The sequence below is a fragment of the Eptatretus burgeri genome, chromosome 3 (genome assembly GCF_056783735.1).
Source record: "Eptatretus burgeri isolate ZD-2024b chromosome 3, Ebu_testis_v1, whole genome shotgun sequence".
In the NCBI taxonomy this organism is placed as follows: Eukaryota; Metazoa; Chordata; class Myxini; order Myxiniformes; family Myxinidae; genus Eptatretus; species Eptatretus burgeri.
In genome coordinates this window covers 103,649,178-103,677,026 of record NC_140963.1, presented here as the reverse complement: position 1 = coordinate 103,677,026, position 27,849 = coordinate 103,649,178, and the positions used below count along the sequence as shown (strand labels likewise).

Genomic DNA, 27,849 nt, shown 5'->3' with positions numbered 1-27,849 from the left:
GGTTTTTCCAAGATTGCGCCTGGACCATATGATCTATGACATCATGATTATCATTAAAATATTCTACAGGAGGAGGCGCTCCTATGGTGAAAATTTCGTGTCCATCAAACCAACAGTTGCTGAGAAAAAAAATTCATGATCAGATAAGTGTTGTACTTTTCGAATTATGACGTCATAACAAATGCATAACAAATGACATCATCATTAACAACTCATTCCCCCATGGGGAGTAGTTGACAATGAGCCAGGTCTCAATTTTTTCCATGGAGTGGTTTTAGAGATATTGAGGTGTGAAGTTTTTCCAAGATGGCACATGTCCCATAAGACCGATGATGTCATAATTATCATAAACATATTCTACAGGAGGAGGCACTCCTTTGGTGAAATTTGTGTCAATCGGACCAAGAATTGCAGAAAAATAAAATTCATACTGATGGAATCAAGTGTTGTACTTGTCAAATTATGACATAATTAAGGTACCGATGACATCATCATTAACACATCTTATTCCCCAAGGGGAGTACTTGACAATAAGCCGTTTCAATTTTTTCCATGGAGCGGTTTCGGAGATTTGGAGGTGCAACTTTTTTTTTAATTTTTCCAAGATGGCGCCTGTACCATGTGATCTATGATGTCATAATTAAAATTAAAAAAAAATTCTACAGGAGCAGCTACTCATGTCCTGAAAATTTTGTGTCCATCAGACTAACAGTTGCAAAGGAAATTGTTTTTTTTGTACTGATCAGATCAAGCATTGTACTTGTCAAATGACGTCATAATGAAGGCACCGATGACAATGAGCCATGTTTCAATTTTTTCCCACTGAGTGGTTTGGGAGATATTGAGGTGTAACTTTTTTTCCAAAATGGCATCTGTACCACGTGACCTATGTCATAATTATGAGTAAAAAAAAATTCTACAGTCAGAGGCACTCCTTTGGTAAAAATTTTTTCGTATCAATCGGACCAACAGTGGCTGATAAAATGAATTTTTAAAATGCAGACACGCAAACACGTGCGCACGTAACTGAATGCCGAACCCTGCTTTTCACTTTGCGAGCACAGAGTAAATATTATATCACTTGATTGTGTTTCTTGTGTGTTTGCTGTGTTGGTATTGCATAACAAATCATTGACTGGTATAATAAAATGATCGTTAACCAATTGCCCTCACCATATTCAAGTTCTCCATCACGCCCTCCATAAAATGCCTTGCGTGACAACGCTGGCACTCCTGCTGCCTCTCCACCGAAAGATGGTGGGCCTGGAAATGTACCATAACTTGCTGAACCCGCTGCTGCTGCAGGATGAGGGAAGATTCCTGGTGGTGCCATGAATGCTGATGATGCTGGTTGGTGTCCCACATAGCCCACAGTTCCCTGTGGTGCCAAGTAATGACTCGTAGGATAGCCATACACTGCACTCGGGACTGGAGCATAACCGCAGGTTCCAGGGTGAGGTTGCCCACAGAAGCTCACTGCCGGAATATAACTACTACTACCACCACCACTACTCCCAGTTCCTGCTCCTACTGTTGCTCCGTTGCTGCTATATGCTGAGGGATAATCACGCGCCGGGGTTGTTAGAGGCTGAGTTCCTGTTGTGGGTGGCTGCGGCTGAGGTGGGGCATTGGTGGCTGTTGGGGCAGCCGAAGGTGGTGCAGTGGGTGTGGGAGGTGCAGGACTGAGCCTCGAGGAGGGAGCATAGCCAGAGTCCTGAATTGCTGCACCCAGAGATGGTGAGCCACCTACAGCAGCCTCTGCAGGAGGAAGTGGGGTACTCGATCCACTGCGGATCAAGTCAGGGACAGCATTGAGTGTATAGATAGCCGTGGCCCAACTTGGGTCACTGTCACTTTTTGGTCCATTGTTAGCAAGGCCTTGTACTCCACCTGTGCTTTCATGATAGCCCCCAGTTGCAGCAGCAGTTGCAGCAGCAGCTGCAGCTGCAGCAGCGGCCACTGCTGCATCAGTCGATCCAGAATATTTTTCTGCATACTTCTTGAGAAGATTTGAGGCCGTGAGTTCAGAAATGTCATCATTAGCCCACAAGTACGTTTGACCTCGCTGCAGATGAGCTGTGTAGACATCTGGTCCAGGACAAGCCAATGAAGCCTTGTGGGGAGGAAGTGAAAGACTAGGTGGTAAGTCAAGGCGCTGTACTGGTGGAGGCATAGCTGATGCGGGTTGCCAAGGGGTTAAGTGCTGATGTGTGTGCTCTGGCGTCCACTGCATCATGTCAGGCTGGTGAGGGCAGAAGGACAAAGGAAATTTGTTGAAAATGATGCACATCACAAAATGATACCACCATTTGACACCATCGTGTACAGGTAGCGGAATCTATGATCTGGTATTGTTTCAGTTGGAGACAATGTTTCATCATCACATTTTAACTTTGTTAAAAGTCTAAATTGTAAATTTTGGGTTCCAGACAACTCAGACTTGACATAGCAACTGCACCACATGCACCTGGAAATAAAAGCAATACCGTCGTGACCTGAGCACACATTAATTACCAGGCAGACAAAGAAAAGGCAAATAGATAGAATAACATCAGTAGATGCTCAAATAATCCAACACAAAAGGCAAACATGATATGACCTGTCTACATATTCCAACTCCCTCTCTCATTATATTCTTTATTTCTAAGGGTATATAATTCTCAATCAAACTGAATAACTGTCCGTATTGTCCATCCCGGCTACATTCTAAACTGTTTAACTTCTCTTTTTGCTTGTCTATTCTTAACCCAAATCATGTGCTACTATACCGAGTTGTGTCAATATTTGCCTGTTTGCCATCCAATATCTTTTCTTCTTCCATGGAAGCAGACTTTTCATTCCAAAGCTTACCTCATAACAAAAGCCTGAACTACCAAAGATATATCTGAGCTGCCAAACACTGAACTAATTCTCCATTGCAAAACAATCTTGACTTCCTCCAAGCCCAGTGGCTGTGTTTGTGTCGTCTAACAGTCTTGTGGAGGTTCGTCTGTATGTCCATGTGTGTTTGTGGCAGGTCCACGAAGAGCCTTAGATCATGTATAACATAAATAAATAAATAAATCTTTCCCTGAAGTAGGGAAACGGGGAATGTGGGAACGGGATTCAACATGAAGCATATCTAGCCTTTTATGTAATGTACACTTCTTCAACTTACACAGGATCCCATTGATAATTCCTCCAAATACATCAATAAGGGGTCACCTGGCACAACAAAACTCTCATTAAGATGAATGTTTACATTCTGTGGATCGTCTATAGATCTTAACGAATATAGATCTTAAATGGGATTGCAAAATGATTTTTCTTTTCCAATGAAAAGTAGTTTAGCACAAACACAAACCTTATTACAATGCCCTCAAGCGAGAAAGTAATTTGTAAGAATTATGGAGACGGAAACATTTAGCCTTTCCCACAACAACAGGCTTTCAGCCAGTGATGGTGTTCCACTGTCGTGAGACACATTTATTCATTCTGTTCGTTCTCTTAAATGGTTTTACAACGTTACTTCCACTGCCTTTTAATGTTCCTGCTGATGGCATAATGTGCAACTCGACGCATGTATGGTGCACAAGGGTGTAGCTTTGATGTGGTTACAATGCAGCATGGAATGGGGTTTGGAAATCACAACCTTGGAATCCTTTAATAACCATGTCTATTAGTAATTACAGTAAAGAAGCTTGGTAATCCCACTTCAGCATGCAATGACACAAAAACGACTGCATTACTCGACAACCACTTTCACCATTCAATAACCATGTAATCTTTATCTTCGGGACTACGAGACGAAGAAAAATCATTGATGTTGGTTAAAATCAGAACACATTGTTTTGAAGGCAATACATTTTATTGAAGCACTTTCTTCCTCTGTAACTGTTAAGCATGACTCAGGCTGGGGTCTTTATGGTTCTGTGGGGAGATGTCCTCGTCCTGTACGATATAAACATGAAACATTTTCCATCAGTATAAGAGGATAAATTTTTTGTATACTATTCATATCCAGTTTGTTTTAATGAGAGTGATGGGTAAAAGTGGCATTCGTCTTATGTGATAAAAATAAGTGGATAGCATGAGGATTAAGGGGGTAAAATGTGGGAATAAGGGGGAGAGAGGATGAATGCCTGTGGAATCAACTTCCACATCGTCTTTAATCTCACTCTTCCCTCCAGGTCTTCAAGACACCTGTTCACCACCATCGAAGATCGTCCCCAATCCAAAACAACGATCTTTTCCATCCTTGTTAATCACACCCAAATCCATCCTCCCAATTTTCCAGTTTTTCCTCCTTGGAGTTTTCCTTCTGCATCCATCTTATCCACCCCATAACCGAGCATTCCATGCATGGGCATGTGTGTTTTGCGGCCTGTTTTGTGTTATCTCTTGATCCATTCAGTGTAATAGCTCTTCCACAGGCCTAGACTATCTATACAAAAAAAAATTCAGTCATGAGAAAAGAGGGGGGGGGCATGGGGGGAAGTAGAGTGGAATGTATGGACCAAAATGATACCACATTTGCATATAGCTTATATGGATGGCCCATTTTAGAATGGAGAAGAAGGTATCTTTAGAAAGATGTTCTTTACTTTTGATTATTTCCAACAGACCCAGATCCACAGAAAGAACATTTTTATATGGTAATCAATGTGCAACCAACAGGCTGCATATCCTCACACATCACAAGGTGCTTTTTTGTTTTGAGCCTCAGGAAGTGAATCATCTGCAATAAATGCAAACTGGTTGTCAGGGTTTCGAAATGGACAATCATTGAGTGTTGTTTGCAATTTCGAGGCACTTGCTCGACATGAACAGCAAAGGATAATTTGATGTAAACCTTTGCAACATAAATTTTCTCAGCACAAGTAGAAACATCAGTCCTGTGACACACTATGAACCAAACCCACGACTGTAGATAATATTTACATCGTCATGCTCATGTTACATCACCATAACTCAATGGATACAGTTGGCTTATTTTCTTGTGACCTATTTAGTTTGGGTTCCACTGATAAAGGAAGGAGATGTAACTCAAAATTGGAATCCTGCTGCTGATAAAGTAGTGTTAGAGTAAGCCATCCTTGAAAGACGACATTAAAGCTGGATGTCCTATATCTAATCAGCAGTATGTAGATTATGCCAAGATATCTTTCATAAAAGAAGATGCCAAGATATCTTTAAGTTGTTACCAGGTCCAAGCATATCCTTACGGTTTTGAAAGATAAGATGGATACAACTATCTCCGCCATTTCTGATATTTCTAAAATCATCCGGAAGAAAGTAATTTCTTTATTACTTTCACCACCGAAGGTGGTTGGAGGTTATGTTTACATCCCTGTTTTTCTGTGAGCAGGATATTCAAAAATGTAATGGACGGATTCGGATGAAACTTGGTGAGCAGTTTGGGTGTATGACAAGGACGAATTGAGTCGATTTTGGGGAAGATGGGATCCGGATAAGGTAATTAAAAAATTTGTTTTGGGAAAGATGGGATCCGGATAAGGTAATTAAAAAATTTGTTTAAGGGATTCTTCTTCATTAAAAGATGGGCCCAAAGACGAAACATAGCATGACATTTCAAAAGGTTCTGGACATAGTCAGATGAAAGTTGATGAAAGAATTGGGAAGGTGACACGAACAGGCCGATTAGATTTTGATTTAGGTCCAGATGCCGATCTGGCCTATCAGTGGGATACAAAACGTAAACTATTCAGCCTGGCGGAGGTATGTGCTCTACCGAGTGCCGTCCGTTCTAGTACATTCCGAGTTTCTACAAAATCGAGGCTCATGGAATAGTGAGGTGACAATGGGAAAAATGCAATGCACCTACAGTGGGGGCAATGGGGGGTAACGGGAAAGGAAGTGAACAAGCAGGAAAAGAAGAAGGGGAGAAAAAGGCAGCAAGAGACATGGATAAGGCTCATGAGAACACACAACCTCGAGAAGGACACACAAATCCAGTGCAAAAATACATAAAGGCACATGAGCCCCATAAATATATTATATCAACAAATTAACACCAACAATTAACAACAGCTCAAGTGAGCACAATACAGAAGGTATATACAGAATTGTGCTACGACATGGAAAACAGCATCCTGGTTGCGATGGCAACCACTTTATATGATGAACGTTTGTAGCGACACACCATCTCCACAGTCTGTACCTATGTACCTATGTACCAAATACGAAACGTGAAAGTTGAAAACTTTGGGAGTTAGAGTGTGGACAGGAACGGACGGACAGATGGATGACCGGTATCACATAATACTCCCCGATATATATATATATATATATATATATATATATATATATATATATATATATATATATATATATATATATATATATGTATATGTATATCGGGCGTATAATAAAAGCTGTTAAACAAGACAATTCTGAAGACGTTCTCTTGGAGTGCAGGAGATGCATGGCATCTGCTGTTTGGCTAAAAAGAAACCCAAAACCAAAATCTCAATTTATTATCATTATTTCGCTATTTGTTATTTGCTTTATTCCCTGTTGTTTGTAATTTTATGAAGTTTTCATACAAGAAATCTCGTTCCATCCCATTTTCTTAATTTACATCTTCCATTTTATGTACACATCTCAGCTCCATATTACACATTTCTTCGTACATAAAGAAAAATGAAAAAAATGCTGTGATGTTCGATCCTCTCAGCATTCCCACACAATATCCTCCCTATCACAAGATGTTCACCTTGGCAAGTTAACCTTCCATGAATGTAGTTGTAAACTTCTAGTGAAGTAGTGGCATTTAACTTGGCATTGGTCATTCTCCCTTGAGAACTGAGCATTCCAACTTGTTCCCAATGTCCAATCGTTGCTCGTGTTGTGCCATCTTCCTAATCTGGGTCTCCGTCGTAATGCCTGCACATAACTCCAGTGGCCCTGTCAAAGTTGCAGGTGACAGGTTCATGCAGAAATTTGGAATTACACCAGGGTGCTTGGAATACAGTGGCTTATCACTCTTGTGAATGACACTGTGGGATGTTTAGAGTCCGCTACGAAATGCTAGCAGATGGGATGCCTGGAATAATGCCCCTCTGAAGGATGGCGCACTCATTGATGAAACACCCCTGCCAGAAAGGCAACAAGGCAGGCTTGATTGCTCTAAATGGCCTCCTTATGTGCTGGAGTTCCTTGTAGCTCCTTGTCACAAGGTGACTAGTCAGGATGTGAATTGAACTCTGGCTAGAGATTCAAAGGTGAGTATACAACCTGTGATCTATCCTCCCAACTCCCAGCAATGATTGTGTCAACATTTTTTCTTCTTTTTAACGAGGTATTCTACATTGTGATTGGCTTCTTCATGACAGCATAACACAGCCCTTTGTGTAAAGGGAAGATGATTTCACCAGCATTATTGCACCGTCAAGATTTACACAGTGAGCCGATTTAAAAGCACATAACACCTTGATGAAATCAGCAAATGCAATAAACAAACATTGGTCAAAAATAAAAAAAACTGCAAAGAAGAACAATAAAATGAAATTCATCAAATAGTTTCTCTTGCTAAAAAGGTCTTTAAAAGCAAAACAAAATGGTTCAAAACCATTGATTAAGACAAGATTTTTGAAACAAAGATGACTTCATCATTGGGAGAATCCACGTTCACAAAATAAAATGCAAGAAGAGGATAGCAGAGGCTTGGTGAAGAAACTGGATGGGTTTCATCTCCAAGAGGTTGTGGGTTCAAATCCTGCTGATTTTCCATTTGAATTACAAGCTTTTGGAAACGATCTCGTAGGAATTAGCATATAATTGGTGGATTGTCAATAAAAGCCTGGCGAACTCATTAATCACCTTCAGGCACGAAGTAATATGCCTGCCTCACCTGGTCTTGTCCCCATGTTATTCCATTTGACACATGAGCATTGATTCCCATGCCCTCGGGGCACCTTGAATGGACACTGAAATACCGTCTATGATAAAGCCCCACCATCCAAAAATACTCAATAAATAGAAATATATATAAAAATGAAAAAACTAACAGCAGGATGGAAAATGGCCAAGAACAAGCAACTGAAGGTTTTTTCAATAACACAAAGTCCAACATTTAAGCCACAAGTGACCTTTAGTCTCTGATGAAGGGAACTGGTCATGGGCTGAAATGTTGAACATTCTGAGGGTTTGTTTCCTTTGATCGAACCTCAACTTTATTCTGCTTGTGCAGTATTCGGAACGTACAGAATCACCAAAAACTCCTTTGTTTATAATAATTGGCCTCCAAGACATCTCTATCTCGATAGGCAGGTGATACATATTGGATGAGCTGTCATCATCAGCAGTTAATTCACTCTGTTATTCTCATAATGCAAAATTCATAATCATTTGGAAGTTCTGGCCTTTTCTTAATTTATTAGTCATCTTTACTTGCACTCTAATTTTAATATCATAAACTAGCATGGCACTCAGAAGAGCACATACCTCCGCCAGGCTGAATACTTTATGTTTTATCACCCACTGACAGGCCAGATCTGCATCCAGACCTTAACCAAAATGTAATCAGCCTGTTCTTGTCATCAACCCAACTCATCCACCAAGCTTTGTAAAAACTAGTCCACAACATTTTGAAATATAGTGCTATACATAGTTTTTGGCCTCATTTTTCAATCGTAAAGAATCTAAAATTTTTTTATAGTATCCTGATCCAGATTCTCATTAAAATCTAATCAATTTATCATTGTCAATTTTTTTTTAGATCCTCGTGGAGGATCTCGAAGTCTTACTCACGTTGTTGATCTTCATCTTCTTCTTGTGGACTTTTTTGTTTCACAGCCTACAGTTTTCATCGAAACTTCCTGAAACTTGGCCTATTGATGTAAAAATACCCTGTGCAGACAGTAACCATCTCCAATTTTAAAAATTACTCCTAGAAAAAAAAGTTATGATGTCAAAATATCTCCGCGAATGGAAATCGCCTAAAAATTATCTCCGAAACTAGGCAAGCTTTTTGAATTCTGTTTGTGGGAATCGAACAGGGCATTAGCAGAAATGAATTACCGCACATATGATACATCACTATGACGTCATCAATTTTTATGACGTCATTCCTATTTTTTGACATTTTTTGTTTCACAACCCAGAGTTTTCATCGGATCTTCGTGAAACTTGCCATGTATATGCAGAAAGCCCACGCGCAGACAGTAACCATCTCCGATTTTGGAAATTCTTCCTAGAAAAAAAGTTGACGTCATAATATCGCCGCTAATGGAAATCGCCTACACCATTATCACCGAAACTGGGCAAGCTGTTTGAATTTTGTTTGCGGGATTCAAGCCAGGCATTAGCACAGATAATTTATCGCAAACCTGATACATCACAATGACGTCATATTCGTTTTTATGACGTCATCATTAAGAGGACGAGGATTTTAGCTCATTTGAGCTTGTTGGAAAAGTATGTATATATATATATATATATATATATATATATATATATATATATATATATATATATATATATAAATATATATATCGATATTAATATTTCGGCACGCCCCTTTCTTTGTTCCACCATCAGATTTTTGTTACTGCATGAAATGAAACAAGATTTGGCACATATACTAATGATATTATTGTCTTCCTGAAGAGGCCCCTCAAAATTCGTTTTGATGCATTTTCACAAATTCCAACGGATTCCATTCAAATTCGGTACGATTATGGCTTTTGGTCTAACTTTGGTCATTGGCTATAAATTTTTTCCATAACACTTCCGATATTCGAAAAAAATCGATAAATCGATATCCCTTATGGGATTTTCCATTCAAATCCACTCAAGTTTAAGGCCTACGGGGGACACAAATTTCCACTTTGCCCCGGGCGCTGTTTACCTTCGCTACACCAAGCTGTTAGGGTTAGGGTTTGGGTTAGTGTGAGGGTTAGCGTTAGCTACCCTAACACTAAGCCTAACCCTAACAGCTAACCCTAACCCTAACCCTAACCCAAACAGCTAACCCTAACCCTAACCGCTAACCCTAACCGCTAATCCTAACCCTAACTGCAACCCTAACCCTGAACCCTAACCGCTAACCCCTAACCGCTAACCGCTAACCGCTAACAGCTATTCAGGAAATTTGCAAGAAAGCCCGAGCAACACCGGGCTTTATTGCTAGCCCGAGCAATGCCGGGCATTACTACTAGTGTGTATATACATACATATATATATATATATATATATATATATATATATATATATATATATATATCTTCTTCTTCTTCTTTCGGCTGCTCCCTTTCGGGGTCGCCACAGCGGATCATCCGTCTGATCCGCATAGTGATTTGGCACACGTTTTACGCCGGATGCCCTTCCTGACGCAACCCTGGTCGCCTCTTACGACACAGGGATATGGTACACCGATTTTAACCGGGGTATACACCGGCCCAGTATACTGGTACTCATTTCGCCGACCTCGGAAGGATGACAGGCTGAGTCAACCCCCTGGTGTATTAATTCAGTGGCTCAACGGGGCTTGAACTCAGGATCTCTTGGATCCCAAGCCGCTGCCCTAACCACTGCGCCAACACCAGGCTATATATATATATATATATATATATATATATATATATATATATATATATATATATATATATATATATATATATATATATATATATATATATATATATATATACATATACATAATATACAGTAGACTACGCGTAAGTCGGCAGCGTGTAACTCGTCACTTCGCCGAAGTCGGCAGCGTCAAAAAGTCCCGAATTTATCTAATGTTAAATCCCTTTGAATAAAGTCTGAAAGTCGTCATCTCTAAATCGTCAGATGTCCATTCCCTAATGGAAACTCAAGTAAATTACCACGCCTAACTCGTCACATGGAACTGCTGCTTCGTGAGAAGCTCAATTTCATGTAATCGTGATGCTCGCTCATTGGTTTACACCACCAGTGATAGGCTATTTATAACTGCGCTTCGTTCAGCTCAGTCAGCGTGCTGTCTCACATGCATCTGAGGAGGTAGACAGGCTGCGCAATGCAGTCTGGCGAAGGAGTAAAGGATCGATCAAGCTTCGTGGTGAAGTCCGATCATGGTTTTATATTGGCTTGTTTTGTACATCACCGCACTCACTTACACATAGGCATTGAGTGGTAGTCATCACCACGATGACTGTGTGTCATGTAAATTGTCGATGGTATATGATTTTTCATTCCATATGAAAACTCATTCCACATTCATTCCAATGAATGAATTCCAACAGCAATTCATTCCAAATTTGTCGATGGTATATGAGTTTTCATGCCATAAGAAAACTCATTCTGCATTCATTCCAATGAATGAATTCCAACAGCAATTCATTCCACATTTGTCGATGGTGATATACCATCACCGATGGTATATAAGTTGTCATACAGTTGTTCATTATCTTTACTTTTGATAAACTGATTCATGAATTCCATCTTTGCTTGATCACTTTCCAACTCACCAATGAACCCCCACCTATGCCCCGAGGATTGTGTTTCCCTTTTGGTACAATAGCCGGCTTAGAGATTGTTGCGCCCTCTCATACGTACATGTCCAGGCCATGCGCGACTTCATCCTTCACCCCACGGTCATCATGAATGTTCGCATACGAGTAAGTCGTCACACGTCTAAGTCGTCACTTTTTTCTCGGTCCCGATGGTGACGACTTACGAGTAGTCTACTGTATATGCATATATATATATATATATATATATATATATATATATATATATATATATATATATACATATATTATAGTTGCCAAGTTTCGCTTCGATAGGTTATGTGGTTCCAGAGAAAACATTATTTAATATAATTCTTGAATCCAACATGGCTGTCAAACCATGTGACCTATCAATTAGAAATTAACAAACTTATATTCACTACTCGTGTGCAATACATATGTGAAGTTTCCCTTTGACCTGGACAGCCGTTCTGGAGAAGATGTTTGAAGGTTTTAGGGTAAATTTAATATGGCCATCAAACCATGTGACCTATCAATTAGAAATTAACAAACTTGTGAAAGGATGTCTTGGGGAAAGTGTGTGTGAATTTTTGCTTCAATCTGTCCAGCTGTTCTGGAGAAGCTTTTTAAAATTTATTAAATTTCAATCCAAGATGGCTGACGAACCATGTGACATATGACATCATAACTTTACATTCTGCTTCCACTCATGTAGTGGAACATGTGTGTGAAGTTTTGTGTGAATCGGATAAGGTGCGTTTATCTCTCCAAGATGGCCGCCAAACCATGTGACTTGTGATGTCATAATCTTTATCATGTATGTAGACATAACGGTAGATGATAGTTGCAAATTTTCGCTTCGATATATTAAGCAGTTCCAGAGAAAACATTATTTAATATTTTTCTTAAATCCAACATGGCTGCCAAACCATGTGACCTATCAATTATTCATTCACAAACTTGTATCCCCAACGTGTACAGAATACATTTGTGAAGTTTCCCCTTGATCTGTCAAGCCGTTCTGGAGAAGATTTTGAAGGTTTTAAGGTCAATTCAATATGGCCGCTAAACCATGTGACCTTTCAATAAGAAATTAACAATCTTGTAAAAGGATGTCATGGGGAATGTGTGTATAAAGTTTCACCTCAATCTGTCCAGCCGTTCTGGAGAAGAAGATTAAAATAAAAAATTCAAAACAAGATGGCTGCCGAACCAAGTCACCAATGACGTCACTATAATTTTTTTCCACAGTGAATCGTGTAGATGACGCTCAAGAAATTTCAGATTTTTCCCATGCAGCGTTCTACTTGAATTTTCACCGGGATACCGCTTCACCGACGACGTCATGAAAAATCACCTGTGTTCCCCATGCGGAGTTCATTAAAATGTATGAAGCGACAAAAATTTCCATTGCATGGTTTCAGATGTACAGAGGTCCAAAGTTTATCGGTTTTTTCAAGATGGCGCCCATACCATGTGACCTATGACGTCGTAATTATCAATTAAGTATGCTATCAAAAAAGATACATACTTTGATGAAAATTTTGTGCCGATCGGACTTACCGTTCCTGAGAAGATAATTTTTAAAGCGAAAAAGCCTGCAAATTGCCTGCGGGAGAAATAATAATAACAAGTCTGAAGACGACAATGTTCACGAGCGGTATTTGACGATGTAGATAGTTTCAGAAGTCAAGGATGAGACAATGTGATAATTTTTGACCAAGTTATAAAAATGATCAACATGATATGGTCTGGGTGACAGGTTATAAGCTGCAAAATGTCGAAAACCCAGTTTCGTTCAACAACTTTCAAAATTCCACCTTTGCATAACCTTTAAAGGTCACAAAACAATGTTGTGGACATTAAAATAAGGAAACAGGATACGTGCTATAGCTTAATGGAGTTAGTTCATCGAAGAAGGTCGAAAACCCGGTTTGATTCTCACAAAGTTGAAAATTTGACCTTTGTGAACTTTAAAGGTCAAAGGTCAAGGATTATGACCTTTGGTGCAAAACTTCCTCTGGAACATTCCAGGAACAATATAACATCATATAGGCGATATAGCATTTCGCACTCCTCGGATTATCCATACTTTGATGACATCAGCGTAAAAACAAACTTGAAGGGGCACCACGGGCAAGGTGTTCGAGATAGAGCAAAATTGTTTCAAGACTTTAGGTGGGGAATGACCTCAAGATTATGCATAAAAAATATTGTCACCCTTGCTCTCAAAGTTTGGGCAGTGTTTTGATTTTTGTCAAAATTCGCAATTTTCTAAGTTTTTGACCTTGTGACCTTGACCTTGGGACAAAAATGAAAAATCAGACAACAAGTTTTAGACAATTCATTTTGCTCTTCAAATACCGAAGAACCCATTCTATTCAGTAAATTCCCTCGGAGAAGATCGATTTTTAATCCGACTACCCCCTAAAAATGGCTATTTTTTGGGCGTGGCTCCGCCGATAATGGGCGTAACACGCCCTCATTCAGGAAAACACGAGACATTGATATCGAACACATAACCAAGTTTCATCAAGATCGGATCAAAGTCCATGGAGTTATGCTCTGGACAGACAGACACACAGACATAACGAATATAGTGGTCACTCTGGCTGGCGCTCATGGACCAACAACAAACAAGAAGCGAATACTTCGATATCACGCGGTTGGGGGCAGTAAAAGTCGAGGTTAAGAATGATGAAACAACTTTGCAGTTAGAAAATTTAAATGTAGACACGGTGAATTAGCATGCATGATGGGAAGAGTTGTGACGTTGGACAAATTTCTATTTTCGCCCTCAGATCAAAGGGACGTACACGGCCATACGTGTGACAGAAGACACAGGACAGAATAGCCAATTATACAAGTCGTTTTAAAAACACTTCTGGTGAAAAACAATGACGAACGAGAGTTACAACGCTGCGCGTCAACAACTAACGGAACAGGAAGATTATCACTTCCTGCTCAGAAAACCAACTTCCGGCATCACAGAAAACGATTCAGCACAAAAAACGTCGCTCTTCCGCATTAATCCCGCCCACAATTCACCCGGCAATCTCCGCCCACAATCCACCCGGCAATCTCCGCCCACAATCCACCCGGCAATCTCCGCCCACAATCCACCCGGCAATCTCCGCCCACAATCCACCCGGCAATCTCCGCCCACAATCCACCCGGCAATCTCCGCCCACAATCCACCCAGCAATCTCCGCCCACAATCCACCCGGCAATCTCCGCCCACAATCCACCCGGCAATCTCCGCCCACAATCCACCCGGCAATCTCCGCCCACAATCCACCAGGCAATCTCCGCCCACAATCCACCAGGCAATCTCCGCCCACAATCCACCCGGCAATCTCTGCCCACATCACACCCAACAATAAGTGTGACAGAAGACACAGTACAGAATAGCCAATTATATATAACAGCGCGATGTCACCGTGCTGTAAAAATAAACAGAAGAAAAACAATAGGTTACCCAGTCCATAAGACTGGGAACCCTTATAAAATAAAAATAACATAATAATAATAATAATACTAATAATGTCCAATGTCCTTTGGCTAATACATATATATATATATATATATATATATATATATATATATATATATATATATATATATATATATTACTAAAACTCTCATCTTGTATGTATGTATGTATGTTCCCGAAATACAGCCAAAACGGTACACGATAGCGCAAAAATTTTCACCCACCTTTTTCCATTCTCCTGCGGTGTGCAGTATCAAGTTTCATTCAAATCGGGCAATGAAAAAAAAAATATTTAAAAACCAATTCCCGATTCAGTCAAGTACTCTTCGGGAGAATTTGATCAATGCAAACAACCTCAGCGGTATAGTTCGCTGGAGCGATCTTTTTTTTTTCTTGAAATGATTTATTAAAAAATCTCAAACATTTAGTGTAGACAAAGGATATTTTTTAAGCATAAAATAAACATCGCCATTTTGATCTGATACTTCCATGTTGATTAATAAATAAAATTGTGTTTAGAAGATTACGCACAATAATTTCTTTGACTGTTTTCTCCGGGTTTTTTTCACATTGACCTGCAATATCAAGTTTCATTCAAATCGGGCAACGAAAAGAATTATTAAAAAATCAATTTCCAATTCCGTCAAGTACTCTTTGGGAGTATTTGATTAATTCAAACAACCTCAGCGGTGTAGTTTGCTGGAGCTTTTTGTTTTTTTGAAATGATGTTTTTTGATTAACCGCTGTCACAATGGGAACCCAACGGGTTCATGGGTCGTCTAGTATATTACTAAAACTCTCATCTTGTATGTACATATATATATATATATATATATATATATATATATATATATATGTATGTATGTTCCCGAAATACAGCCAAAACGGTACATGAAAGCGCAAAAATTTTATGGCCAACTTACTCACCATTCGCCTGCAGTGTGCAGTATCAAGTTTCGTTCAAATCGGGCAACGAAAAAATTATTAAAAAATCAATTTCCGATTCAATCAAGTACTCTTCGGGAGTATTTGATTAATTCAAACAACCTCAGCGGTATAGTTTGCTGGAGCTTTTTGTTTTTTTGAAATGATGTTTTTTTATTAACCGCTGTCACAACGGGAACCCAACGGGTTCATGGGTCGTCTAGTATATTACTAAAACTCTCATATTGTATGTACATATATATATATATATATATATATATATATATATATATATGTATGTATGTTCCCGAAATACAGCCAAAACGGTACACGAAAGCGCAAAAATTTTATGGCCAACTTACTCACCATTCGCCTGCAGTGTGCAGTATCAAGTTTCGTTCAAATCGGGCAACGAAAAAATTATTAAAAAATCAATTCCCAATTCAGTCAAGTACTCTTCGGGAGTATATGATCAAAGCAAACAACCTCAGCGGTATAGTTCGCTGGATCTATCTTTTTTTTCTTGAAATTATTTTTTTTCCTCAACCGCTGTCACAACGGGAACCTTACGGGTTCTTGGGTCGTCTTTTATCATCTAAAAATCTCAATCCATCTAGACAATGTAGATTAAAAAAGATTTCTCATGAGCATTACAATCAGTAATTGAAGACAGAAATTGTAATATTTACACATCAAAACCATTAGTGATTTGCAATGTTATTACCCTTGCCAGAGGAGAGGGTATTACATTTGGGTCCATTTGTTTTTGCTTGTTTGTTTGTTTTCTGCACAGTACTTTCGTGTTTTTCTCCACAACCGCTTGTCAGATTGAGACGAAATTTTCACCATAGTCGCGACTGCTCATGTAGAAAGTTGTATTGATAATTATGATGTCATAGGTCACGTGGTGTGGCAGCCATGTTGGAAAAATGAAAAACTTTGGACCTATGTATCTCTGAAACTGCACAAAGGAAAAAAAAAATAAAACTTGGTACACGGCAAGTACTCCTCATGGGGAATAAGTGTGATTTTTTTGATGACATCATAGGTGTCTTCGTTCTGACATCATAATTGCATATGTAGAACGATACATCCGATCAGTGTGAACATTTTTGAGGGTCTCCGAGCGATAAAATGGTCCACAGAAAAAAAATTTGATGATGTCATCAGTCAAGTGATTCAGCAGCCTTTTATTTTTTTGTATATTGTCGAGGCTCGTGTGAGAGCTAACACACAACGCACAGCAAGGGGGGCATGAGACAAGAGGGGTGGGAGTGGGAAGGACAAAACAGTGGGGAACAGAGACATTAGGAGATCTGTGGAAGGGAGAGGGTTGGGGTGGGGAACATGGGGAATAGAAGATGGACATTACAAGGACTTTCAGGAAGGAAAGCAGGGAATTTGAAGGAGGTGGGCTTGGGTGGATTATCGGGGGTAGAAAAGATTGAGGATATGGATGGGGGATGATAAGAGGTGGTGGTGAACAGCTGTTTTGAAGGCCTGGAGGGAAGAATGGGATTGAATAGAGTGAGGGAGTTTATTCCAAAGGTGGGAAAAAAGAGGAATGAAAGAGTGAAGGTGAGCAGTGATTTGTGATTTTGGCAGTTCTACCAGAAGGGGGTTATTGGTGGACCTTGAGCGCACTGCGGAAATGTGGTGGGGACAAAACGCAGACACAGCAGGGGGGGGGACGATGCTGGAGAGTAGACGGTAGAAGACAGAAAGACCACCGACCAGCCTGCGGTGAGAGAGTGAGAGTCCCGAAGACTCAGCCTCATTGCGGGAGATGCCAATGATCTGAAATGCCTTGGTTTCCACAGCGTGAAGCCGAGAAAGGTGGGAGGCAGGAGTACCAGCCCAGAGGGGACGGCAGTACTCCATCAGGCTGTGGACGAAAGCTTTGTAAGTGGTCAGGAGCTCAGGTGGGCTGAGGAAGGAAGGACTTTGCACGACGGAGGATTTCCAGTCGGCAACTGGCTTTGGAGGCGAGGTTTGAAATGTGGCTTTCCAGGAAAGGTCATGGCAGATAGTGAGACCCAGAAGCTTGAAAGAAAGGAGTTCTTCCAGAGGATTGTTGGGGAAGTAGATGGGGGGGGGGGTTTCTAAATGGTCCTTTCTGAGAGACATAATGAGAGTGTGAGATTTGTCCGGATTGAAAGACATGTTCCACGTGTTGGACCAGTTTGTGATTTTACCCAGATCTGCAGTGAGCGAAGAAGCTGCTGCTTGCCAGTCTGAGGGATGACAGATGGTACGGCAGAGGGTGGAGTCGTCGGCAAAGAGAAATAGGGGATTTTCTAGAGAGTCAGAGAGATCATTGATGAAAACCAGAAAAAGAACAGGGCCCAGAACACTACCTTGAGGAACTCCAGCCTGGACAGGAAGAAGGAATGAAAGAACATTTAGGGCCACACGTTGACTGCGACAGGAGAGCAAGTCTGCGAGCCATGAGTGGAGATGACCTTGGATACCATAGGAAGAGAGTTTGATGAGCAGGGCAGAGTGTCAGACTGTGTCAAAAGCACGTGATATGTCCAGGGATACGGCTCGGATTTCATGTTTGGCATTGAGGACCTCCATCCATTGTTGGAAGAGCAGAAGCAGCATATCCAGGGTAGAGTGACCTGGTCTGAAACCACATTGATGATCAGAAATCAAGCCATTGGAGAAGAGGAAAGATTTAATGTCTGAAGCGATGATTGATTTCATAACCTTGCTGATGATTGGGAGAAGGCTGATTGGTCTGTAGTTGCAGGGATCTGTTTTTCCCCCTTTTTTATGCAGGGCAGTGATGTTTGCTGGTTTCCAAGAAGATGGCAGATGACCTTGAGCAAATGAGAGGGTGAATAGAACAGAGAGAGAGAGAGGGTGAACAAGAGCAGAAGAGCAGGTTTTTAGGACATGTGGGCTGATGCCGTCTGGACTGGTTGCAGAATCTGAGTCGAGGTTTGACAGCAAGCTCTCCACCTTGTCAGGAGAAAAGGACACAATGTCCAGGGACAGTTGGGTGCGACTGAGTAAGGTGGGTAGAGAAAGTGATGGGTTTTGGACACAAGATTTAGCTGCAAACACCGAATTTAGGCATTCAGCGTTTTCACGTGCGGTATCAGCAGTGCGGCCATTTGAGGTAAAGGAGTGGATGGAGGGGCAACATATACCAGAAACAGATTTGATTAGACGCCATCAGGATTTTGAGGAGGAAGAGAGGTTTGAAAGCTCAGACTTGAGCTGAGAAAGGTGTTGTTTTCTGGCTCTCCTGAGGGTAGACACACACTTGTTCTGAGCTTTATGGAAGGAACTGAGATTACCCTCAGTTGAGTTTGCTTTCCATGAGACAAAGGCAAGTTGTTTCAGGCCAACTGCCTCACCACAAGCTTCAGTGAACCAAGGACGGGAGGAAGGGTAGGACAACTGAAGACGAGAGGGAATAAATCTGTGCATGAGGGAGAGCAAGTCTATTTGAAAGAATCCCCAGGATGAGTTGATGTTGGAGAAAGTAGCAGTAGGAGACCAGTCTGTAAGTTTGATGGCTGCTTGGAGACCATGCCAGTCGGCTTGAGTGAAATGCCAGACTCGACGGCAGTGAGGTGGTTCTCTGATAATAGCCAGAGAGATTTCCACTTTGACAAGGACGTGGTCAGAAGAACCGATTGGAGCAGAGGAAAAGCAGCAGATTTTTTCAGGGAAATTTGTCAAAATCAGATCCAGAAGAGATGGAGTACCATTGGTTGAGATCTGGGTCGGGAATTTTACCGATTGAGTCAGTCCCAATGAGTCGCAGAAAGCTTTTGCTGAGGTGCCATGAAAGGTGAGAGAGGTACCCACACCTAGCCAACTGGCATGATGACAATCGAAGTCACCACATATGAGGAAGAGAGAGTTTGGATGAGAAGATAGAAGTTGGTCCATATTTTTGGATAGTGAGGTGTCGATGGAGTCATCACTGTTTGGTGGACGGTGCAGTACACATATAAACATGAGGTGGGAGTGGAGGGAAGCCATAGCCAGAGGTATTCCTGCGGGTGTGGGGGAGTGAGGACAGTGCATGGAGAGTGAGGAATATAGTTTTTGATGAAGAGAGCAACTCCTCCACCAGGACGAGGCTCAGGTCTGTCAAACCGGAGGAGGGAGTAACCAGGGAGAGATACTTGGAAGTCAGATACGTCTTGGGCGAGGAAATTTTCTGTTAGGCAGATCATGTCTGGTTTGTCTGTGGCAACCTGTATGGAAAGATCTGAAAAGTTTGAGCGAAGGCCCCGGATATTTGAGGTCCACACTGTTAATGAAGAGGAAGGGGAGGAGGCTTTTGGTGCAGGGGGTGGGAGGGGAGGGGGAGGGTAGGACAAGGGACGACGGGGGGATGTAATGAGGGTTGTTGAAAGTGTGTGGGGGATTGCAGAATAGCTATGGGGGGGGGGCGGATGAAGAGGAGAAAAGGCTCTGTGGTGCTGGGGGAGAGGGGGAGACAAGAGAGGGGGAAGAAGGCAGTTGAGGATTTGAGGAGGTGGAGTTAAGAGATGGAGGTGAGAGGGCAGTGGAAGGAGGGAGCTTTGTGGATGAGAGGGGGGCAACTTTGAGAAGGACGAGTGAGGGGGGGTGAATGGTGGGAGAAAGGTGAGGGGGGAGTTTTTGAGAGAGGTGAGAGGGAGGCTTGGAGGGAGAAGAGTGTGATGGTTGCTTTGAGAGTGAGGGGTGAGTTGGCACTGAAATTGGGGAAAAAAAATGGTTGATGGAAAGCGAACATTCATAGCAAACTGGGTTTTTTAAGTTTTAGGTCAGTGATGCAATTAAACACGTTTCCTGAGGGATGCAATAAAGGCGAATCCAGAGAATGGAGAGAAGAAGCACTGGAACAGTTGAATTTTTGAGGCAAGGTATGAAGGAGAGGTCGAATTGATAGCAGTCTGTTTAAATAGTAGAAGAGTAGTCAGGCCTGTCGCCAGGGCTTAGTGTTAAGGGGGACATATGAACTGGATGGGGGGGCACAATTATAAAATTTCTTTAATATTGGCCATCATCTGTCGGTATTTCATCGACATGATCGTCTCCTCCTCCTCCTCCTCCTCCTCCAACTCCTCCCACAACATGTCTTTCATCATCTTCTTTATTTTCGTCGGTTGCATTTTTTCCTTTTCTTAGCCATTTTCGTATATCCATGTCTTTTTCTACTGCTGCGAGCTTGCGCTCTCCGTGACTCGTCCCTCGTGACTCGTGTCACTAATCTCACGACTCGCCAGATTTGACGGTTGACGGTTTTATTTATTAAATGATGCATGCACCAAAAACAGGTTTTATCTGTATAATTTCAAATGAAAGCACGATTGCAAACACACATATTTTTAATTTTTATTGGAAAACCACTTTTGAAAGATGGAGGGTTGTGAAGGTCACGCGGTGCACTTCATTTTAAATTATGTAAATTTACGTCTTTTCCTTCTTCATATTATCATATTATGACTATATTACATTTATACCTAACTTACAACCAATCAGGTAACCTGCTTAATAGGGCCTCCATATCGAAGACGCTGATTGGCTATTCCTATGATCCACGATATATATATATATATATATATATATATATATATATATATATATATATATATATATATATATATATATATATATATATATATATATATATATATATATATATATATATATATATATATATATATATATATATATATATATATATATATATATATAACCACCCACAGCAACTACATTCGACACGAGGTCTTGCGGCTGTCTGTCGTCTTGGCTGCTGGCGTTGGTGCTTGCGTTATTATCTTTTATTTTGTGGCCTTGAACTGTATTTTCTTGCCAATTGCTTTTGGAGATGCGCTGGCAAGCGCACACTTATCTCTTGACTGTTATTCAAAGAAGGATATTATGAAAGAACAGTTTGTCCAAGAAGGCCTTATTATTCACCATGTTGAACATCTGGAATAAGGGGTTTAGTTCACAGAGGTGAACTCTTAAACAGCAACGTTGCAAGGAGTTCACAGTGGGTGCTTGTCCTTAAACACTAAGTTATTCATAGGGTGCAACACGGCATAAATGGGTGGGGTACAAGTGCGGGGGGGGGGCACCAGATGCGTCATGGGGGGCATTGCACCAAAATGCCCCTCTAGCGACGGGCCTGAGAGTAGTGCATTATGATACAGTAAAGATTACCACATGTGTGAAAGAGGAAGATGAAGCATTATAAGAGATCGTTTTTATTATTATTATTATTATTATTATTATTATTATTATTATTATTGTTTGAGAGAGTTTTCATCAGATTAGGTCATGGTAATGTTGTAGAAAAAATTGTGAGGTGAATGGTGTCATTGGATCGATAAACGCAGGGGGTCAAAACAGATCACGTGGTTATGGGAGAAGCACTTGGCTCTGGGAGGTGTATCGTCAAAAGTGAAATTATTTATTTTAAATAAGGATTGCGTAACATTTGGAAAAGGGAAGGTTGAAGTAAAATCATGGAAGTGTGTGGTGAATTTGGACGGTAAACACAGTGTGAAGCTGCTGGGTCGATGAAAAGTGCCAGGAAGAGTAGAGAGAGACATGTGGTTTCAGGAGTTGTGGAGATCGAAAGGATGCAAGGAAGATTATTATTTTTTGATGTATTTTTGAAGAACAGGTAAGATTCGGGAATGGAAGGTTGTAGATCAGAAGAAATCATTCAGGTAATGGCGAGAAAGGGTCAGCTCAGGAGAATAAAGATGATGTGCCAGCAGGAGGAAGAAGAAGAAGAGGAGGAAGAGGAAGAAGAATCGAGACTTGTGAGTGTGCAAGGAGAAAGGTATTTTTTTATTTTTGGGGGATTTAAGACAAGAAATAGTGTTTATTTGGGAGGGATGGGGGATGTTGGGAAAGTGGGGAAGATAGAAATTGAAGGTAATGGGGAGAAAATACAAATAAACATGATCTTATGCCGAGGGGAACGATGGGTAGGCCTCAAGCACTTGGTAAGAAAAGGTCAACGAAAACTCACAAAATAGCACGATTTTTGAAACAAAACCGAACGAGGAACATACAGTAACATGCAGGTAAAAAAATAAACAGTTAAAACGGGAGAGATAACGACTGGAAACTTAACTTTCAGATAGTCAGCAGAGAGCCCTGAAGGAGACCTGCCAACGCTCTCAACCCAGAACCAGAAGTCCCAAAAATAATTAAAAAAAAAAAAAAAATATATATATATATATATATATATATATATATATATATATATATATATATATATATATATATATATATATATATATATATATAAAAACCTCCAAAAGTCTTCTCTGAGATGGATGAACATATCGAGGCAAAACTTTACACAAATGTTTCCCAATCCTTGGGTATCGCAGCGTATTCACAAATAATAGATGTCATGTGGTCTGGCAGCCATATTGGATTGAGCAATAATATTTTAAAAATTATTTCTCTTGAACTGCTTAATCAATGAAACTTCACAATTATAATCTAGTAATGATGGGGAATATATTTTTAAAATTTCAATCTTAATCGGACACATGGTCTGGCAGCCAGAATTATTTATTTTTTTGATCTGGGTTCTTTTTTTTCTTTTCTTTTGAATGAGGCTCTCTTGGCTGTGCCTGGATGTGTTTGAGGGTAGAGGAGTAGCAGCTGAAATATGAATACTATCCAGGTTCCTCCTGATGACTCCATCATTGCTGTTTGCTTGTTTGGGTTCATTCTGATGACTCCAATGCAGGACTGTAACTATTTTGTCTTCCATTTGATTTGAATTGAATTTATTTTCATCCCATTCTAAATTCAATTGAATAAAAATATGTCATGGGTCAGGGTGAGGTGTCCGATCAAAGCAGGGTTGCATCAAAGCGGGACGTCTTGGTACCTGGTCATCATTGCCAGCAGTTATAAAGTGGCAGTTCTAATTATGTCTCTCATTAATTACATAACACACCAGTACACAAACACCACAAAAACACCACGCAAAAGTCCTGGCAAGGGCCTGCAATCTCTGATTGCTCTTTTTCTTGTTTGACAATTTGGTCCACAAAAGATTTTCCAGAATGAAGGAGATGCAGTTTGAACTTTGTTGAGCTTCTTTCAATGTGGATCAAACACCGAACGTTTTTACACGTCTACCTTACTTCACAAACTTTGAAGGTATGGTTTTTCAAGCATGAGTTCACACTACCCTTTGGTACAGATATTTGCAAGAGAATGGAACCAGGATGTGGTCCACATTTATTTACTCCATTTACATTCACAAAGAAAAAGATAAGCTTTGTGGAAACTATACCTTTATTATTTTCATGTATCATCTTGTAATTTAAAGGAAGAGAGAGCAGGAAATTAGAAAATAATTCCACACATGCACATGCAAAATAAATGAATGAAATCTTGAAAAAAAACTTTAAAGTTATAAAGTTTACAAAAATGTTTTTCAATCCATTTATATAAGCCACTGGGGGATTATGAAGTCAGCTGTGGGATTTTCTTTTTGCCTTCATTGAACATCTTCATAATCAAAATTTTGAGTGGAAAGTGGCATTTTTATTACCCTATGTGCGGTGCAAAATGGAGTGAAGCAAACCCTGTCCATCTGTCTGTCTTCGGACGCCAGTCTATGACTGAGGAACTCCTCAATTTCAATTGAATGTTACATTTTGAACACTGTAGATTACAAATCGAAACATGACTCAAAAAAACGAACCTGCATTTCAGCAGTACTTCGACTGAATTTGGTGAATTGTAAGGAATCTCATCCTGAGTGAGCATGCACAAAAAGAAGTAGTGTAATATTTTTTTTTTACTCTGTCTGCCTGTATAGCAATCAAACAAAATTGAAAATCATTCCAAACAGGAAACTTACTGTTTTTAAGGGCATCATGAAAGACGAACAACAGGCAGAAAAACGAATTTGATGTGTTAAATAAGATGATGTAAATGACGGATTTTTTTATGTTTAATAAGGCTCACTTGGCTGTGCCTTGATGTGTTCAATTTATTTGATTCAGACATCAATGGTGGAAAACTTAAAAATATATTTGAAACAGTCTTAAAAGCGTTTATTTTATTTAAATTGAATGATATACATGAACATTGTAGAACACAAATCGCTTTGTTAGCACTTCAAAAAAACCCCCAGCTTAGCAGTACTTGGAAAAAATATTATTCCATGATATGCCGTCTTGACCAATGAAATTTGCAGCTCACACTCTCAACATTGGGGAATATCAAGACTCAGATAAAATTGTGGCTCGTGGGAAATTTCGATCGTTCTTGGAAACGCAATGCAATAATTGAAAATACCCTTCCCACATCTTTTTTCTCAAATCTGGGCTGGCTAAGGTGTTCCATTAACTCAAGTTTTTATTTTTTCACTGGATCTGAGGATCATTTAGGAGCTGCAACACAAATCTACAAACATACATGAGATAACACTGGACATAACTTCAGATAAACACAACTGCTGAACTTCACTCAGAGCGACGCCATATTTATGACATTGGAACTATTTATTTCGTCCTCCCAATGAATGCCAATCAATGGAGGTTGTCCATGTTCTTTCCTTTTAAATTCTGAGCATAAAGCAAGTAAGTTCGAATCTCGGCCCAGCATTAAACTGTCATTTTGGTTTTTCACAGGCAGGGTGATTCATCAATGCATGTGCTGTCCCTCGGATGGAGGTTAAACTGGGTGTCCGATGTGCCGGCATTAGTTGATGGACATTAAAGATCCCATAGTGTCTTTCACGAAGAGTAGGCGATCTAAGAAGCTACCATGGCCAAATTCCAAATTCCTGCCCTAACTACAAAGACGAGTGCCAGGCCTGTCCAGGAGGTTCGTGAAAGACTTCGGCCAAAAATCTCTCTGGGCCAACCCCACAAGAATGTGGGCATAATTGTGGACATTAAAGAAGAAGTTCCATGCAAATTCGAACTGAATTTGTACTTTAAAATGCTTTATCTTCACGAGCAACATCTATACAATAACAGAGATGTGTCTGTCTGTCTGTGTCAACATTTTCTCAGAGATGGGCAAACGGATCTTCATCAAACTCTCAGAAGTCTGTCAGTGAGTGCAGGGAGAGTTTTATGCAAAAAAATATTATTTTAAAGATTCTTTTTTTTATCACTCTATAGCATCTAAGCCTTTGCAGCTCTGTGAAAGGTAGCTATGTATAAAATTATTGCCAACACCATTCGTTCATGGGTGGAGGGAAGTGCTTTAGGCCCCCATAACAAAATAGAAAGAACAAAATTTGATTTCTTCAACATGCCAATCGGATTAGAATAGAAATGGGCAATGCCAGATACGTCTGATGGTCTATACTAATAAATGTCAATGTGCATGTGTGTGTATGTGTGTCTCCTCAATAACTCCAAAACCATGAAATCTAGCAGTCTGAAACTTTGCAAGCATACAAAGAAAACTCCAAGGAAGTACATGAGTGAGAATTGGGTGTTTGGGTTAATATAAACACCACTTTTGAAGTTAATTAATGGCCTTATTTAATTATATCCTTTATCATGCACCACCCTCGGCCACTGCTCTCCATTGGGGTCTTAAAGCATATCTTGAGTTACCTCGCTGGGATCTGAAGCCGCCATGTTTTTTGGCCTGCTCAATCATGCCCTGACTTGGAAAAGGCTGCGACGATTTCTTAACAATAAAGTTATATTTTTCACTTTCCTCACTCATGTTATCGAATGCCTGTTCATCACAACTACAAATCACTCGATATATTGCAATGCTTACAAACGCCCGGAGACATCAGCGTTCGTGGATTTATTCAATTTCCACACATGTGATAACCGCGAGAATATCTTAAACTAAGCAGAATTACAAAATTTATATCACAACAATTTCAAAAATATTACCATTTACAAAATCTGCAGGAAATAAACTTGAAAATGAGACTAAATATATATATATATATATATATATATGATGATAACCCACTGCAATTATGGAGTTGTATGCACAAATGTTTGGAATTGTCAGAAACATCATTCTTGAAATTGAGTCTTGTAATGTTGGAGAGGGTATAGGTTAGCTCAGATGTTAAGTTAGCATGTTTGTGTAGGTTAGAACATTTTTTTGTAACCAGGGACCTGTAAGTGTGAAGTTGCCCTGTTCATATGTATGCCATGAAGGGTGGCGCAGTTGACATTGGTAAGAGATAGGAAGGTGTAATTCGTGCGTGTCCACTCTAAGTCAGGCAAGGCAACCAGGCAAGGTGAGGACAGTGTGGTAGCAGAATGGTTTTGGACGTGTTTGAATCCCGTGTGTGGCTTTTAAACCTCCACACAGCCTACGATGGTCCATTGCTAATTGGGGGAACCATGCTTACCATTCAGGCATGATTCCCTTTGATTTTGGCCATTTGTGAAGCACATGGCTTTGGCACTGTGGGTCCACATTCGCCCAGTATCAATATGACTATTAAGGATGATGATGCTTTTGCTCCATATTTTTCACGTACACATTACCAAAAGACATTTATAATGCAGATATCTCTATAAAGATTTTGCACACTTGGTTATGGTACCTTGATGAAAGATTCTAAGTAATTGGAAAAGCTTGTACCAATTATGCTAATTAGACTGTCAAGGCACAATTACTTGGGTGTGGATATTTTGTTGTTTAAAAAAAATGTGTATATATATATTCCAATATCTAACCATTTTTATTATTATTATTATTATAAGCTCTCTCTCTCTCTATCGGGTACAGCCTGTGGCTGCTGGTTGCATCATTGGTTGGGACACGGCTATGCCCCTGATGCAGTGTCCCCCTTACCAGTACACTGGTGCTCATTTTGCCGACCTCGGAAAGATGACAGGCTGAGTCAACCTCCTGGTGTATTTTAATTCAGCGGCCAACATGGCTTGAACTCAGGACCCTAGGATCCCAAGCCACCACCCTAACCACTAAGCCAACACCAGGCTTTATTATAAGCTAAAATTGTCATTT

At 40.2% G+C, this 27,849-nt stretch overlaps 1 protein-coding gene across 16 annotated transcripts in view; it reads right to left on the bottom strand.

The window, feature by feature from the left end:
• Positions 1 to 27,849, bottom strand: part of LOC147030564 (uncharacterized) — a 593,272-nt gene that overhangs the window by 15,211 nt on the left and 550,212 nt on the right. For all 16 annotated transcript variants that reach the window (XM_085874759.1, XM_085874758.1, XM_085874762.1 and 13 more), the window contains one exon: positions 1,174 to 2,242. In XM_085874759.1, coding sequence (XP_085730885.1) covers positions 1,174 to 2,242 — 1,069 coding nt within the window. The remainder of the gene's footprint in view (positions 1 to 1,173; positions 2,243 to 27,849) is intronic.